The 17,247-nt window shown below is 43.6% G+C and overlaps 1 protein-coding gene across 1 annotated transcript in view; it reads left to right on the top strand.

The window, feature by feature from the left end:
- CADPS (calcium dependent secretion activator) overlaps nucleotides 1-16,394 on the top strand; it is a 548,960-nt gene extending 532,566 nt beyond the window's left edge. Inside the window, 2 exon segments of the mRNA XM_023727714.1 lie at nucleotides 12,271-12,375; nucleotides 15,778-16,394. Of these exon segments, the coding sequence (XP_023583482.1) occupies nucleotides 12,271-12,375; nucleotides 15,778-15,957 (285 nt within the window). The 3' untranslated portion in view covers nucleotides 15,958-16,394.
- The last annotated feature ends 853 nt before the right edge of the window (nucleotides 16,395-17,247 follow it).

Raw genomic sequence — 17,247 nt, 5'->3', positions numbered from 1 at the left:
AGAAAGGCCTTCGCATTCTCCCTCGAGGTGAAGGACAGGCAGACCCCAAGAGCATCCTTGGCACCGGCCTCTGTTTGGGGCTGGCAGGGGTGCCGGGCCCTTCCCCTCCGCCTCGCCACCCTTAAGCAAGAAGGGAATTAAGCCTCCTGTGAACTTTGGGCGTGCAGAAATTTCCGTTCCCAGTCCAAAGCCTCACCCCGTAGTTTTGCTGAAGGAAGACGTTGGTCGAGCGAACACAGAGATTAATCCTCCTTAGCCTGGGGAATAAATGCTCCTCAGTGGGGCAGTATTAATTGCCGAGCTGGGTGCAAAGATCTTTTTGAGGCATTTAAGAAATCCATGATTTTTATTAGTATAACTGTTCCACGTAGGGGTTATTTCTCAGCAAAGGGCAAAAGCATTGCCTGCCTCGCATCATTAGCCTAATTCTACTTAATTGTTTCCTAAAATAAGGGCTTCCTGAACGCACATTCCAAACCTTCATAAGTCTGTGGTGGTGGGAGTGAGGCTGGAGGCAGGAGCTGCTGCCCTTTGGGCCGGAGGGACTGGGGTCTCAGGTCTGGCTGGGTGCCTTCTGATCGAACCCGTCCTTGGAAAATCAGGGGGCAGGGGCTGGTAAGGAGAACGGGAGTCTGTGCAAACACGTGAGGTGGCATGACAGGTGGTGTGGAAAACGCCTCCTTTTCTGTTGTTTGGACCCTGTCCTCTGTGAGGATTCTCTGTTCTCATCTCTGGACTTCCTTTAGTTCTGCTTCACAGATTCAGAAACGTTGGCCCATGGCATGTTCTCAATAAACCAAATGAATGACTGAGCCAACGCGGCCAGATCTGTTCTTTGTTGCCTGCAATCTCAGAACATGGCCTTGAGATGCTGTTTCAGTCCGAGTATGAAATGAAATGCCCGTGTTCATCTCCCAAAGGATTTGTTGCTGTCTAGGACCATGGCTGGGTGTTCCAGAGAACACTATTACACCCCTCCATTTTGGAGCTCTTCAGCTGTTCCCTTTTCAGTACGGGGAGTGGTTTCTATCTCCCATCTTTTCATAATAACCTTCACTCTCGAGGTGGAAATGGTGGGAGCGTGGCTTTTGCGTTGAGGTAGTGTTCACAGGTACAGTTTTACGTGAGTGCCTCCGTGTGCCCATCCTACACAGCTTCCTGTCTTTACGTAGATATCTACGTCTTGATTTTTGGCTTGGTTTTCTTATTCGAAGGTGGTAAACTATTTCAGTAATATCTTACGACTATTAGGAAAGAAAATCTTTCAGATCCCATCACTCCTCCTGATGGTGACCCTCTGCCATATTGAGAGGTGGGGCTGGGTAGGATTAAAAGAAGGTTTTGTGACTTGTAGGTTTCATACAGTCTGATTGATTTAGTCAACAAACTCACTTCCAGCCCGGCTTTGGTTGGCTTATAGAGCTCACTGGAACTGCCAACAAGTTAACCAAACCATTAAAAAAAACACACACAGAATGTGTCTTCTGGGAGAGAAACCCCTGTATAGTACACGGAAACTAAGCTTGGAATTAAACTCTCCTGCTTGATTTGCTTCCAGAAAGGATCCATTCGGACTTGTATCTCCCCTGGACCTTTCCCTGGACAACTAATATTGAGAGGACCGACTTGGATTAGATGGCAGTGATGTATGTGCATTAAGTCAGGAGGAATCCAAGTATGGACTCATCGTTTTGATCATTCATTTGAAATTTGGATGCTAAAGACTTTCTTATTGTTGGATATTACTCCCCATTTCAGGTCTAGAGAGTTGAAAATTGGTCTTGAATAGATAACTGATTTTCATAAGCGAATACTAAGATATTATTGAGCCTTTTCTGTTGTGGTGGTGGTATGCTGTCGAGTTGATTCCAACTCATAGCGACCGTATAGGACAGAGTAGAACTGCCCCATAGGGATTCCAAGCTGGTAATCTTTACAGAAGCACACATCACTGGATCTTTCTCCTGAAGAGATGCTGGGTGGGTTCGAACTGACAACTTTTTAGTTAGCAGCCGAGTATTTAATCATTTGTGCCACAAGGGTTCCTTAGGCCCTTTCTCAGGGGAGTAAAATAATGTTGCCCACCAGATGCTACATGCCATCCATGTTCCTGCATAAGAAGCAAAAATTTTACGCGGCAACAATTTAAAATGTATTTTTTGAGTTAATACTTCTTTTGTATTATTTCTTCCTTATGAGAAGAGATGATAGGCAAAAGAGTAGCTGAATATTCTTAACACCAGACTGTAGATAGCTGTCATCTCTGGAGCCACGCTTTCAGCAAAGTGGTCTTGGACTTTGAGTCCTCAAGGGGATTCCGTCTAGATTTTCGGACGTGGCAGCCTTAAATAGCTACACAAGACAGTTTGTAAAGGCTTCAGTGATATGGCTTTTTAGGCGTCCAAATGATCACAGATGTAAAAAAGAAAAAACATGCCTACTTAGTCAAAGCGACATTTGAAGCGACCAGGAAGGTCATTCTAATTATCTGTGCCCTCTGATGCTGGTGTCTGGCCATGGCTTGGTGCTCTTAGCTGAGCGTCCTGAAGCTGTGACTGGGAAATACCCGTTCCTAAGAGCTGTTGATTTGGCGGATCGAATCCTGAATTACAGCAACACTCCAGTTAGGCAAAAGATCGTACCTGTCAATGATGTACTCATTCTTTAAAGCATTCAGATGATTCACGCTTTCCAGAAAGTATTTATTCAGCCCTTGGGCGGCTTTGACGCATCCTAAAACTTGCTATGAACTGTGCCCAGCCGTTCAGTGTTTTGCCCACTTGGCATGATGGCTTGAACGTGCCAGGGTTTCTTAGTCACACCCTGTCCGAGTCTTTGGCCAGAACACCAAATACAAGCAGACCTCTGGCCATCGCTGGCTCCGAGAGCCCCGTGGGGCTGTGGAGTTGGTGGCTTGGGTTAATGAAGCTATGACTATTTGGGTAGAAGTGTAAAGAAACCCTGGCTGAGGCTTTTCACGTGCTCTTAAATTACCCAGATTGTAAGGAAGAAATGTATATGGAGAGCTTCAAATGAAAACGATTTCATTACAGTATTTCAATGCAGCGATTGTAGGCTGTTGGTTTGTTTTTTTGGATTTTTTTTTCCTAACTAATAACCCACTTTTGTCACAAAGAAACAAAGTGGAGAACTTAGTCACGTGGGTGTGGTCAAAGTATTATCTTTCTCCTTGACTCCTTGCCAACAAACAACATGTTATTTCTTTATTAGACGTTCTTGGCAAGGTGCTGAAGCAATTTCTCTGATGAGTGGCTGTAATGAGTTGAAGAAAGGGTACTTTCCAGAGAAAAGATAAAAATGCTCCAGCATTCACTGTGCCGTTTCAGTCCAGAAATACAGGTTGGTTCCCAAGAGGTTACCGACTTACCTGTTTGCTCAGGCAGTTTCTGAAGAAAGGCAGCTGCTCAGAAAGCTTCGCACAACCCACAATAGCTCATGCTCAGGAAGGTGTAGTTTCTCCTTGGTGAAGCAAGGTGCTAGAGTGTGCTAAGATAATAACAGCGAACACTCAGTGTGTGCCTAGCACTGTTGTAAAGGAGCCCTGGTGGCGTGACAGTTAAGCGCTCAGCTGCTAACTCAAAGCTTGGTGGTTTGAACCCACCCAGAGGCTCCAAGGGAGAAAGACCTGACAATCTGCTTCTGTAAAGATTACAGCCTAGAAAACCCTGTGGAGCAGTTCTACTCTGTCACACAGGGTCGCTATGATTCAGAAATCGACTGAAAGGCACCTAACAACAGCACTGTTGTGAGCACTCCACACACATTAGCTCATTCTATTCCCATTTAGCAGATGAGAAAATGGAGGTACAGAGAGATCAAGGGGTTTGTCAAGATTGAAATGCGAAAAGTCTGGTTCCAGAGTCCATGCTCTTAGCCACTGGGCTGCACTGCATCTTGGACGTGAGTCTCTCAGGCTCTCGAGCCCAGGCGCCATCTCTCTCTGGCTACTAGACCACTTTATCCCTCTGAGTCTCAGTTCCATCATCTATAAAATGGGTCTATGATTATAATACAGACACTGTTTAGAGTTTAAGGATGAACTGCCCAGGAGTTTAGTGCTTTGCCTGCCTGGCATATATGCCTTGAACATGCCAGTTTCAAAGGAAATACATATTTAGAAATGAACTAAAAATATAACTCAATTCCTAGTGAATTCCAATAATCATTCAAGGTGAGTTACAAGTTTGTAATCAAAGAAGGTATGTGGAGATGTATGTTTATATGTGGTGTGCTTATTGGTCCTTAAGCCAAATACCCTATTTTTTTTTTTAAAGAGATCATTTTTTTGATGTTGAGCCAAATATTGTCCTCAGCTATAGGCACAAAGGAGCCCTGGTGGTGCAGTGGTTAAGAGCTCGGCTGCTCACCGTAGGGTCAGCAGTTCAAATCCACCACCCGCTCTTTGGAAATGCTATAGGGCAGTTCTACTCTGTCCCATAGGGTCGCTATGACTCGCATTTGACTCGACGATAATGGGTCGTGGGCACAAAGCAAGTTGTCTTTTTGGAAGTGTGTGTGTATATGTGTGTGCACGTGTGTCTTGCTAAAAGTGATAACTACAGAATGCGTGTGATACTTCAATGAAATTCTTCTGGTAAAAAGAAAAAGAAACAACATGGGAGGATCTGTGTTTTGCACTAGACGATATTCATTGGATTTGCCACTGTGTCTAAAATTGCTTCTCTTGTAACAGCTCTGGATGACATCTTGTTTCATTTCCCACAAGACAAGTTTCTTCTGTCATGAAAAGGCTAGACTATTTTCCTCTTCCTAATTTAGTAAAAAATTTGTAAATAAAATTAAAATGTATAATTTTTCAGAACTGAAATTTTAAAAGAAATTTTAATTGTACTTTAGATGAAGGTTTACAGTACAAACTAGTTTCTCATTAAATAATTAATACACATATTGTTTTGTGACATTGGTTGCCAACCCCACGACATGTCAACACTCTCCCCTTCTCAAACTTGGGTTCCCTGTTACCAGCTTTCCTGTCTCCTCCTGTCTTCTTGTCCTTGTCCCTGGGCTGGTGTGCCCATTTAGCCTCAGTTTGTTTTATGGCCCTGTCTAATCTTTGGCTGAAGGGTGAACTTAAGGAGCGACTTCGTTACTGAGCTATAAGGGTGTCTGGGGGCCATACTCCTGGGGTTTCTCCAGTCTCTGTCAGATGAGTTTAAGTCTGGTCTTTTGTGTGTGAGTTAGAATTTTGTTCTACGTTTTTCCCCAGCTCTGTCCAGGACCCTCTATTGTGATCCCTGTCAGAGCGGTCGGTGGTGGAGCCGGGCACTGTCTAGTTGCGCTGGATGTGGTAGCTGTGGTCTGTTAGTCCTTTGGACTTCTCTTTCCCTTGTGTCTTTGGCTTTCTGCATTCTCCCTTGCTCACAACTGAAGTTTTGATCAACATTATAACTCTTGTATCTCCAAAACTCTGTTAGGGAAATTCAACCCATTGGGATGAAAGCAACTTTTGTAGTTATATTTGTCCTTGAAAACTCAAACTGTTCACAGTGAGACCTTTCTCCCAGTAGTAATTGCTGAGTTAATGACCCACCTAAAATGAAGCAAGAAGAGATGAGGTAGGACTTGTTATTAGTGGCCGTCGAGTTGATTTCGATTCCTCGCAGCCCTCCGTGTGCAGAGCAGAACTGCACCGCTGGGTTTTCAAGGCCGTGACCTTGCGGAAGCACATCAGCAGGCCCGTCTTCGGAGGCGCTTCTGGGCGGATTCCGACCACTAGCCTTTCAACTAGTAGTCAAACACTGAACCGCTTCCACCAGCCAGAGACTCCCAGGTAAGACTTAAGGGAGAGGAAAAAAATATACTGATTCTAGCTTAGAAAATGGCATGACCCATCCAACCTTTTCTAATCATTCCCCTTACGACTCGGCAACGGTTGTCTTTCATTCATCTGTTCTTTAAGACTGTTCCATTGGTTTCCATGGGAATGCCCCTGACTCCCACCTCTGCTTAGTAACTTTCTAAGCTCATGAGAAGTAGAACCAGTCAACACCAAGCCAACCTCGGGCTCTGAAGGAGACGGGTTCAGTGGCGTTGTCCTACCTACACACTTCTCCTTTGAGCTGAATGGTTTTGCTCAGGAACCAGAGCTGTTTCTCTATAAACCATCCATTAGTTTTAAATTATTGAGTTGGATGTAGTCAAGGAGCTTGTACAGATATAGTGGTAAATAACCAACTTGAAACCTGAATGACTGCTTAATGGTTGTGAGGTCATAGGCTACTAATTTAACCTACCTGTGCCCTTTTTCTCATAGACAAAACGGGGCGGTTAATAGTGCCAACCTCTCAAGAGTTCAGCACAGTGATTAAATTATATAATGCTTGTAGGCTTCTTAACTCATGCCTGTTCATTGTAAGGACTCCGTGTTCAATGAATAGTTAACTGCTTTTATTAACGGGGTATGCGTGTGTGCACGTGTATGTACGTGTACTGTGCTAAATAGTATTTTGTTAAAACAGTAGACTCTAAAGTTTCATAGCATGGTCTGACCGAGGGTTTGGGTGAGTTAAGAGGCTAAATTGTCCTTGTGACTAATGAGTCTGGAAAAGCAGAATAGTTCTATCTCATTTCAGCCTCTATTCCTTGTTTCTGGTGCCGCTCATCAGTGACATGAGGCTTGATATGTGAATAAATGAACCTTTAACAGTAAAGGTCTCTTTAGGGCGTTAAGTTCATATCCAGATGCGGGGTGGTCGGCAGTTAAACCTCACATAGGTGGTGGTGGGAGGAATACCCGTGGCAGCGATCACCATAGCAAAGCTCTACATTTCTGATTAAGAATTATCCAAATCTAAGTCAAAATCCATTTCTGTGAACCCTCCATTGTCCAGTGAGGTGTTAACGATTCATTCTATCTCCCAATCCTGCTTCCCTTCCAGGGGATAGCGTTTCCAGGGGACAAGTGAACCCCAGGGCAGGTAATAGAGAGAAGTGAATGAGACGCTCATCTTGGTTGCAAAATTTTAGAGGGAGCCAAAAATCATAGTAATCAAGAAAATCATAGTTTAATGCAAATTTTTTAAAAATAAAAATTAATGCAAAAAAATCCAGGATGAACAAAATGTCAAAGTCTGATGCTGCAATTGTGTGACCCTGTCTCACTCACCTCCCCTTAATCCTGGATGTAGGGAACCCCCATGTTACGGAGGAGACTTTTTATGTATAAAGTTTTCTCCACGTGGAGTTGCTGTGTTCATAGGGCAGAATGTGACTATATGTGCAAACTCACGAGCTAATCTACTACAAGTGGGTCGAGAAGATTCCTTTGTGCTGTATATGGAAAGTGCACTTGTTCTGTATCTGAGAATAATTGTAACAATAGTGGCTAAATTTTATTGAGCGGTTACTATGTGACAGGCATTCTGCTGGATACTTTACATCAATTGCCTTTTAAGGCCCACAGCAATCCTGTAAAGCAGGTACTGTTATGAACCCAGGAGGAGGCTGAGGGTCAGAGAATTAAGTAGCTCGCTTGAGGTTATCCAGCTAGCACATGGGGTCACCAGGAGCCAACTCCAGGGCAAAAATAACAACAACAAGAAGTAGCCAACACAGGCTGAAGTTATAATGTATCCCCCACAGGCTTTGAGAAATCACTCATTGTTTGTCTGAATTCTTTCAATCCAAGATTTCAGTCCAGCTCAGGATAGTCTAGGATGTGCTTTTTTGTACCCAAGATCCGTTTATGGGTTTGCGTCGTGATCCACCACAAAACAACTTTACAACACAATTGCATTTTCTGAGAGTTAGTGATATATCATTTAAAACTTCTACATACAATTCCAGAAATAGTCCAACTGGAATAATTTCCTCCGCCACCTCACGGCTTTCCCTGCTAACTTGTTCTGCTGCTTCGCTTGTTGTTTGGTCTCTCTTAGGTTGAGAGCGGGAGAAAAGCAGGAAGAGAGGAGATGATGCTGATGCTCGTGGTGGGAGGATGTGTGGCAGCAGCTACTAACATTCCCTTCTTCTGTGCGCATACTAGCATTACCTCATTTAATCATTACTAAGAGCCTGATTAATCCCCACTTTACAAGCAGGAAACCAAGTCTCTGAGAATGTAAGTCACTTGTCCAAGACCGCAAGTCCAGATCTGTGTTAAGACCCGAGCTCTGAACCATGACATTATGGAGAGGGCAAAAGAAGAACTAAATGGCAGCGTTTCAGATCAGCCTTGCGGCTCCTTTGAATAGACCCGCTGTACCTGTTGCAGTGACTGCAGAAGCAAACGCTTTCCAAGGGCCCTGTTCCCAGGCAGGCCACAGCTGTGATGGGTGTGTTTTGGGTTCCAAGTCCAAAACCTTCACCAAATTCACCCCAGAGAGCAGATTACCAAGGTACCCAGAGTATCAGGGATTTATCTCTCTGATAAATTAAAGTAGCCTTATGCCAAAACCAAAAACCAAACCCAATGCCGTCGAGTCGATTCCGACTCATAGCGACCCTACAGGACAGAGTAGCACTGCCCCATAGGGTTTCCAAGGAGCGGCTGGCAGATTCTAACTGCTGATCTTTTGGTTAGCAGCTAAGCTCTTAACCACTGCGCCACCAGGCCTCCCTGCTGAAACTATTACTAAAAAAACCTGTTGCCGTCGGGTCGATTCCGACTCATAGCAACCCCGTAGGGTTTTCAAGGAGCGCCTGGTGATTCAAACTGCCGACCTTATGGTTAGCAGCTGAACTCTTAACCACTGTGCCAAAAGCGCAGGAAGTCTTAAATTAATATAGCTGAATTCTGGGGCGGCAACAAGAGTCACGATTGTACTTAAATACTGAGGACATGTTGTCAGTTCACAATTTTGATTCTGTAGGCTTAGAATACATTTTCCCAAAATTTTAGTGCACAGGTGTTCTGTCAGCTCTGGAAAAGGCATATGTGAAGCAAAGATAAAAACCAAATGGGGACTCTGACAATGTTTTATTAATTTTCTCTTTTGAAGAGTCGTAACAAATCTGCTGTATGAGCACCCATCTCAGACAAAGCAAACCTGATTAGTAAGCTCGGTGAGTCCCCTGCGGAGGAGCAGGGAAACCCAGACACCCAGAGGTGTGTGAATAATGTTTAACACCTGGCTTTCTCGGAGGGGGAAAGCCCTGGTTTGTAGCCTTTGCTGATTTCTGTGGTGTAAATCCTCCCACCACGGCCCATTTCTAGCTGTCTATGTGACATCCCTGAAGAGTTGGGAAGAGATGCGTCAGGTCCGCTGTCAAGACCAGCAAAATGTCAAATCAGTGGCTATCATAGAGAATGGCCGCTTCTGAGTTCACTGGCTGTGTGACCTTGGGCAAGCCACTTCACCTCTCTGGGCCTTCGTTTGCTCCTCTACGGAGGATAATATGGAAGATCCCGTTTACCTCTAACATTTTAAAGTTCTAGAAGGCAGTGCCTCCTACTTCCTCCGACATCCAAGTGCCTTTAAGCGCCTTTCTGGAAAACCAAGTTAGTGCTGTGCTGCATCCAAAAGTACCTCTAATTTCATCGACTGAGCATAAGGCTTGGAAAGGAGTGCCTGACTCCCTTTTGCCTCTTTAAATGCGTAGCCAATGGGGCATCATACATTTTTTACACTTCTTTTGCTAGATGTGAGATCCAGGAGGGAAAGCATGGATGTTCCAGGGCTTTCTTGCTCTCGTGGGTGGGAATCGGAGTGTGTGTCTGCCCTGACCCATTGCCATGTGCGTTTCCCACCTCCTACCCTTGCAGCGACGGAGCAGGAGTGTTGATAGCATTCGGCCTTTTTATTTGTTATTATTCTTAGTTTCCTATCCAAACGCCATTTACGAGAATGAGAACTGCTTACATAAATGCAAGGGGCTTTGTGGCATTTTTTTCCTGAAAGGTGGTGTGTCTCTCAGCAAAGAGAAAAAGGCATGTCGCACAAGGCGCGCTGGCAGTGATACCAGCCAGCGCCAGTTTGCCTCTCGTCGCAGCCAAAGCAAAATGCCACCTCTGCCTAGAAGCCCGAGCACCACATTTCTCCTTTGTGTCGCTGAGATTCGCCCTTCCTAAAGCCCTGGGTGTGTAGGTTTGCCCAGGAGGTCACCGGCGTTCCTTGAAAGTCATCTTCCAACCTTGGGATGGGGCGGTGGGGGCAAGCATTGCCCATGACCCTCAAAATAGATTATTTGGGCCCCAGATTGCTATTCACAGTCTAAGGCATGTCAGATACAGCCAGGAAGCATGGAATTGGAGATCTAGGGTGAATAGAGAGCCCCCAAATTGCTGAGAATAAGGTTAAAAAAACATTGCTGTCAAGTTGATTCTGACTCATAGCGACCCTATAGGACAGAGTAGAACTGCCTGTAGGGTTTCCAAGGAGTGGCTGGTGGATTCAAACTGCTGACCTTTTGGTTAGCAGCCGAGCTCGTAACCGCTGCGCCACCAGGGCTCTGAGAATAAGGTAGGACTGCAGACACGCCAGTGACCCAGTGATATTCCTGTCCCCAGACCACTTCTTAACAAACCCAGATGCACGGGCAGCAAAAGCTCCAGAATCCCAAGGCAGCCGGTGCCAAAAACACCCTCAATGACCGCTACCAAAAAAAAAAAAAACTTTCAGTAAAATGTTCTCACCCCTAGAGGGGAAAACCTGTCCATGCTGGAAGCAGCTTGACCCCGGAGAACGCTCTTCTCCACGGGGTGAACTGCCATTCTCAAGGAAAAAATCTCCCTCTGCCACCCCCACACCCCTCCACCTGCTCCTGGGGAGGGACAGAAGGTTCCTGAAACTGACAGTTTCACTCCATGATCTTTAAAAGAGCAGGAGTTGGCTGTGAGGCTCCAGAGCTGTGCCGGTTGGGGTGGGGTGGTCGCTGCGGCCGGGCTCCAAGGAGCCATGATTGGCTCTGATGAGCAAGGAGCCTAGAAAGGAGAGACGCCGTGGCTGAGGCTGTCGTTTCTTGCAAGGTGAAACTTGGCAGTTATACCTTGCAAGTAAAAACCCAAATTAATTTAAAAAAAAAAAAAAAAAGAAATTAAGTCAGAAACAAGGCTTCAGAAAAACTGTGAGTGTTAGGCATAAACTGATTTTGGATGATCTTTCGGTGAGAAAGGGTGGAGTTACCATCAGAAACATGTTTTTGTTTATGCTTTTGAAATCCCCACTGGTGTGTGATGTGTGTGCGTGTGTGTGTGTCAGTGAGCACGAGAACACGTATCGTCTAAATTCTCTAACCACTTTCTCTTTCCTTTTTGCATCTTTTCTGTGTACAGATCATATAGAAGCCCTGTAAATAAATCGATAGGTCCATCCACACCTTTCCATTTTATTTGTAAATTGTTTGGTGTAAGCCGCAGAGCGTAATGAAACCTGGTGAAGTTTAAAAGATGAGATTTTCTTTTCATACTGACACTTTATAACACTGTTCATATGTCTCTGAGTGAGATTTATGAATATATGAGCAGTACTGCAAAATTATACCGCACCCGAGACTTCCTGCTCCCCAGGGGTGGCAGTCTAAAGTGACACAGCTTCGAGCATTTTTCACAGACAAGAAGCAAAATTGAACCCCCTTAAGGGGAAGTAGGATTTCAACAGCTTGAAATGAGCTCATTTGTAGATTTTTTTCTTTTTCTCCTTCTCATCTTCCATAATTTTTTGGTGTTAAGATTCAAACAGATTGCAGAGCCAACGTAAGGGCACATGAGCTTCCCGGAGGATGGTCTGGCCCTTAAAGAGAAACCCTCATTCATTGTCTTTGTCAGGAGTACCCCATAGTGTAAATGAAGGCAAACTTGGCCTTAAATTCGTAGGGCTACCAGCCTGATTCCCAGAGCTGTACTTGGCAGATGGGGGTCTGGAGTTTTCAAAAGGTAAGTGGCAAGTGACATGAGTTGGTGCAGTGGAGAAGCCCCTACCTCTGGGCATCCAAGACAGTGGCCTTAGGAAATAACACAGTGGCTTCAGTCTCAGCTGAGTAATATGAACCACTGAAAAGGGGAATCCGAAAAGCAAAAAGATGGTCTTTATGAATTGACTGTGTATGAAATGTTTATGATGGAAGAGTTCGGATTTGGATTCAGAGTCCAAGCCGATGCCGTTTAGGTTGACCCGGTACCTTGTGAGCTGGTGTCAGTTTATGTTCCTGATCTCTCTGCTCTCAGATTCTCTTCAACCGCCTTTATTTCCTCTTGGAACAGACTGAGGTGCTCCAGCGGGGCCTGTTCCCTGTCTGCTCTGTAAACTCTCCATGATGTGTTGGCTGGAGAACTTTTGTCTCTTTTTTCAGCAATGGTACAACAGCTCCATGAACGTGATCTGCACCTGGTTGACGGACCGGATGGACTTGCAGCTTCACATTTATCAGTTGAAAACTCTAATTAGGATGGTAAAGGTAAAAGAAAAAATAATTGTTCTTCTTTGCAAATAGCTTACTAAAATATGTTTCATTAGCAAGCTGCAGAACGTCCTTAACACAAAGAATATCAGTTGGTTGATAAAATGAGACGATCTCCACAAGAATATCTCATGCAAGTGAAACCTAGGAAGTCCCTTTGGGGTGCATGGTTAATTTCTTACACAGACATCAAAGGAAAGTATGACACAAAGGAATCTGAAATCTTCATCCAGACTAGAAAGACACTTCATGCATTTGCCCTGCAAAAATACTACAGCAGCATCATGGTATTTGCATTCGATTTTCAAAAGCTGACTTTTGGTGTCACTATGCTGATCACATCAGTTACCAATTTCATTTACACTTTAAACCAAAAAACCAAACCCGTTGCCGTCGAGTTGATTCCGACTCGTAGCCACCCTATAGCTTAATTAAATAAACATTTTGCCACAGTTAATCTAATAGAAATACTTACCTCCAGCGATTTCTGACTATATCCTGTGATCGTTATCAGAATGCAAATCAATATTGTCCTGATAGTTAATTGAAGTAGTTTCTCTTACAATGCATGTGTACAATCAAGTGTAAAGGATCACAAAGGTGAGATAACATAGCCTGAAAGTAGCGTTCTTCCCTGTGCGTGTGTGCGCGCCTTGGACTAATGATAATTATTTCAGCGTGAAATCTCAGTGGTTTACATGAAATAATAAGATCACAGAAGGGGGTAAATACGTTTTTGATCATTTCAGTTTCCATTTGATGCTTCGCCATAGAGGGTTTGAAACACACACATGCAAAAATCTCGTTCAAAGCACAGAGTCTCCTTTAAAATATTTCAACAATAAAACCTAGATGAATTTCTGTTGAACAGTTTGCCAGAAGTCTCCCTCCTTCTCCCCCCACCCGCCCCTTTTCTTAGCCTCTTTCGGATTAGCAACCTTTCACTGAAGGTGCTCCTCTACCCCGGTGCTGACTTAAAACCAATTACTGTTCGGTTGTATGTAATTAAGGAGAATTATTATCATCTGCATTTGATCTTACAAAGCGTGAGCCCGGGGAAGGTTATAAACAGCAGTGTCCTGCAGCTCTTAAAAAAGCAATACATGCACTCGGACTATGGATCCAGCCTGATTTTCATATTTTTTACGTCAGTTCCTTAAGGCAGGCTCACTGACCTGACCACTCGAGTTCCATTTTCTGGGTATAAACGCTATTTGGGGAAATTTTCTGTTTGACCCTTACTGGGTGGACATCAGAAGAAGATACATAATTTTGATATTTTAAAATATCTTCTCCTGACTGCTATTCCCAGATCTACGTTGGGAATGTTGGAATTTGCTATATTTTATTAAGAGAATAATATCAGCCAGAGAGGAGGTTTCATCTTATCCTTCTGCCAAAAAATACATGAACCACAGGATGGGGACACTAAAATGTCGTGGCCTAAGGGACCCCTGCACTTTTGCCAAGAGTGAGCGCAGCTTAACTGGTGCCAGAACACAGAGAAAACAGAAATCACCACCTGTTTGCCAAAATTATCACCCAGAGGTCTCCCTGTCTAGGGCAAACTTCCAAGAATAATTGGCTTTCTTTCCTACCTAGACAGCCACTTTGTTTATTCATTCATTCATTCAGCAAGCATTTAATTATTTATCCAACATTTGATATTAGTTGAGCCCCTACTTATTTATTTAAAATAAACCCATTGCCATCGAGTCGATTCTGACACATGGCAACCCTATAGGACAGAGTAGAACTGCCCCATGAAGTTTCCAAGGCTGTGATCTTTACAGAAGCAGACTGCCCCATCTTTCTCCCATGTTATTTTTAAAATGCGGAGGACTGAATAATGAGTAGATGTGATCCGTGACCTTAAAGCATTTCGAATCTAGTAGGGGAACACACAGCTCTGGAATCTGAATAAAGGGGAAAATACTCAACCGCTTCTACCTTTTCTCTTCCCCACCGTATTCTGACAACAATTATGTTGTTCTAAGTAGCAACAAAACAAGTGATTGAAAAGTACAAAAAAAAAAAAATCCAGTGACTCACCTGGCCATCTGGTCTACACCATGCCTACCATTTCTTCAGCCTCCCACCCTTTCCTGGCAAGACACAGTTCACGAGCTACCTAGTGTCCTCCTCTGAGGACAGCTGCAAAGCTTGATCCATAAGTAGGACGACCTTATAATTTCTGGTCCAAGCCAGGTTACTTCTAAGAATGACAAAGGAACTATTAATAATCAGTCTGGGATAGGCATGAACTGGAAAACAGGACTTGCGGTTATTGTTCTATCCATAATTTTATGATATTGGACTTCACTAAGCTAAACTGCATTCACTCGTGAACTCCGCAGTGATTACAACATCTGACCTTCAAGAGGGGTTGACACTGTGATTGTTGACTGCACTAGACAGACTATTAAAAATAGAAATCATAATGGGAGTGGTGTCCAAGCATGTTAACATCCCTCCTCTTGCATCTTTAGCAAGGTTCCCCGTATCAATAGGAGAAACAAACAACAGAATCAGAGGCTGAAGTGATATGCAGTGTGATAAGAAGAGTTGTAGTTAGACACCTTTTAAAAATTTTCTTATGAAGTAGACAATAGCCAGATGCTTCTGGTCATCTTCAATTAATGCTAAGGGATTTCTAGAAAAACAATCCCTCAGATACCTAAGGAAATCGAGAGAAATCGCCTGAAGGAACAAAGAAAGAACTTGTGGCACAGTAATACGAAACCATTGTTCTTGAAAAAGAGCCAGAATTTTTCCCTGAGACCATGGAGTTGTGAACAGAATAGATACAGCTCTTTCCCAAGGAGTTGAGACGTGAGTCACATGCCTGCAACATATTGATCAGGCATTAGCGCTCCATCTTCCCCATAACTGTCACTGCCCGTAATAGGTTTCATATACCAACATACATATGTCTGTCTTGTGAATGAGACAGAAGGATATGGCTCATGCAATTAAAAGCCTCAGAAATACTGAAGACCAGGCTGCTGCAGAAATGGAAAAAATACCATAATCGCTTGATCCATTATTTGTATGTTATAGCCCCTTACACTGCCTATCATATTATAATAACCTAAGAAAAAGAACCAGACCCCACCCATTAAAAAAAAGAAATCAAAGCAATTCTGGAACATTTCCCTTTATGGAACTGAATAAACACAGCTTATGTTCTTTGCTTTGTCTCATCTAATACAGTTTATCCTGTCACAATTTCTCATTTTCTGTCATTCAACAAATCTCAGTGTTCAGTACAAGTGAAAGCTGAGCATGGTGGTCGTGCAGTTGACGATGCATAAAGGGTGACACCCGTGCTTGCTTTGCGTCCCCTCCCACCCCCCTCCCTTGAGATCTCCTTTATCACTGCATCTTTTCCCTCCTTAGAAAACCTATAGAGATTTCCGATTGCAAGGGGTCCTGGACTCGACCTTAAACAGCAAGACCTACGAAACCATCCGGAACCGTCTCACTGTGGAAGAAGCCACAGCCTCAGTGAGCGAGGGTGGGGGCCTGCAGGGCATCAGTATGAAGGACAGTGACGAGGAAGATGAGGAAGATGATTAGACCGTTTGATCGTGGAACCCACTGGGACAGAGCCCTGTAACCAATGCATGTCCTTAGTCTGTTAGTTAACCCCATTAGGGAATTTTCTGTCAACTCCCACGCCCATGAGATGTTTATCAATACAATTGCCATTTTAGCTATGTGGTACCAAGATTAGCAGGTGACCTTTGAATCTACTGATTTCCTGATTCCATGTCTATATGTTTATAAGCAATATGGAGCACCATTCTTAAAATACTGTTCATGGAGAATCTGTAGTCCACCCACTAGGTGTGTCCCTGTTATAAGCCAAGTTAAATGATGCTTCATTAATATACTGTGTATACATCGATGGTAAATGGATGGAAAGGCAAGTACACCAAGTACTTTCATTTCTTTGTTTTGTGTATGTGGATGCCAATTATTTAAATGAGTACATAAATAAATTAATTAAGACACATAGATCTGCTTTGTTTTTTTGAAAAACAAAAGGCAAGTCTCCAACAACCAACTTTGGTTTCTTTCTGTACCCCCAAAACTGAAATATGAACCCCTCGTGGTGTTGTTAGCTCATCCTTCCATTTATCCGTACAGTTAGCCAGAAAGATGGCTACCTACCAACGGATTGATCTCTTCAATGCCACGGCAAGGGTGATCCTATCATGACATGACATCAAGCCCAATTCAGAGCAACGGTCTTCTGTCAAAGGTTATCCTATTAAATGTTACATTCTGCTTTTAAGTTTCAATAACTGTGTATGTAAAAAAAAAAAAAAAAACCTAAATATTACAACCCTAGACTATAAATGTGTTTATAATAAGCTATGGGTATTTCCTTAAATAGATTGTAGCCATTTTTTGGATTATTTTGTTCCACACTGTTTTTGTATCTGTCATGTCCATGGCATCTGACCCGTCACTGCACGGCCGTGGGGTCCTCTGCAGAGCTGTTTTGTGTAGAGTAGTGGCTCCATCTTGCTTTTGCCTTATATGAAGCCTACAGTCGTGAAAGTGTAGAAAACTGGCTTCTCGATAAAGAACTCTTCAGATGTCCTAACAATGCAGCTTGAGTCTTTGTTTTTTCTGTGTCTCCTTTGAAAATCAGAACCAAGACACAAGAAGCTAGAAAAGACAGAAAAGAGGGGAGAAGGGGTCATTTTCTTAGTGTTCTTGAAACTCTTGGAGGGGGTAGTTTTCCTATCTTCATACTTCTCCATGAGAGAGCGCCTAACATTCCGCTAATTCAGACTCCACTAATTCAGAATCTGTGGGCATTGTGACATGTTGGGCAGATTACGCGTGCATTATGGG

Source organism: Trichechus manatus, unplaced genomic scaffold (assembly GCF_000243295.1).
Source record: "Trichechus manatus latirostris isolate Lorelei unplaced genomic scaffold, TriManLat1.0 scaffold00001, whole genome shotgun sequence".
Classification (NCBI taxonomy): Eukaryota; Metazoa; Chordata; class Mammalia; order Sirenia; family Trichechidae; genus Trichechus; species Trichechus manatus.
Note: the sequence above shows the minus strand (reverse complement) of the source record. Positions and strands in the feature narration are given on the sequence as shown.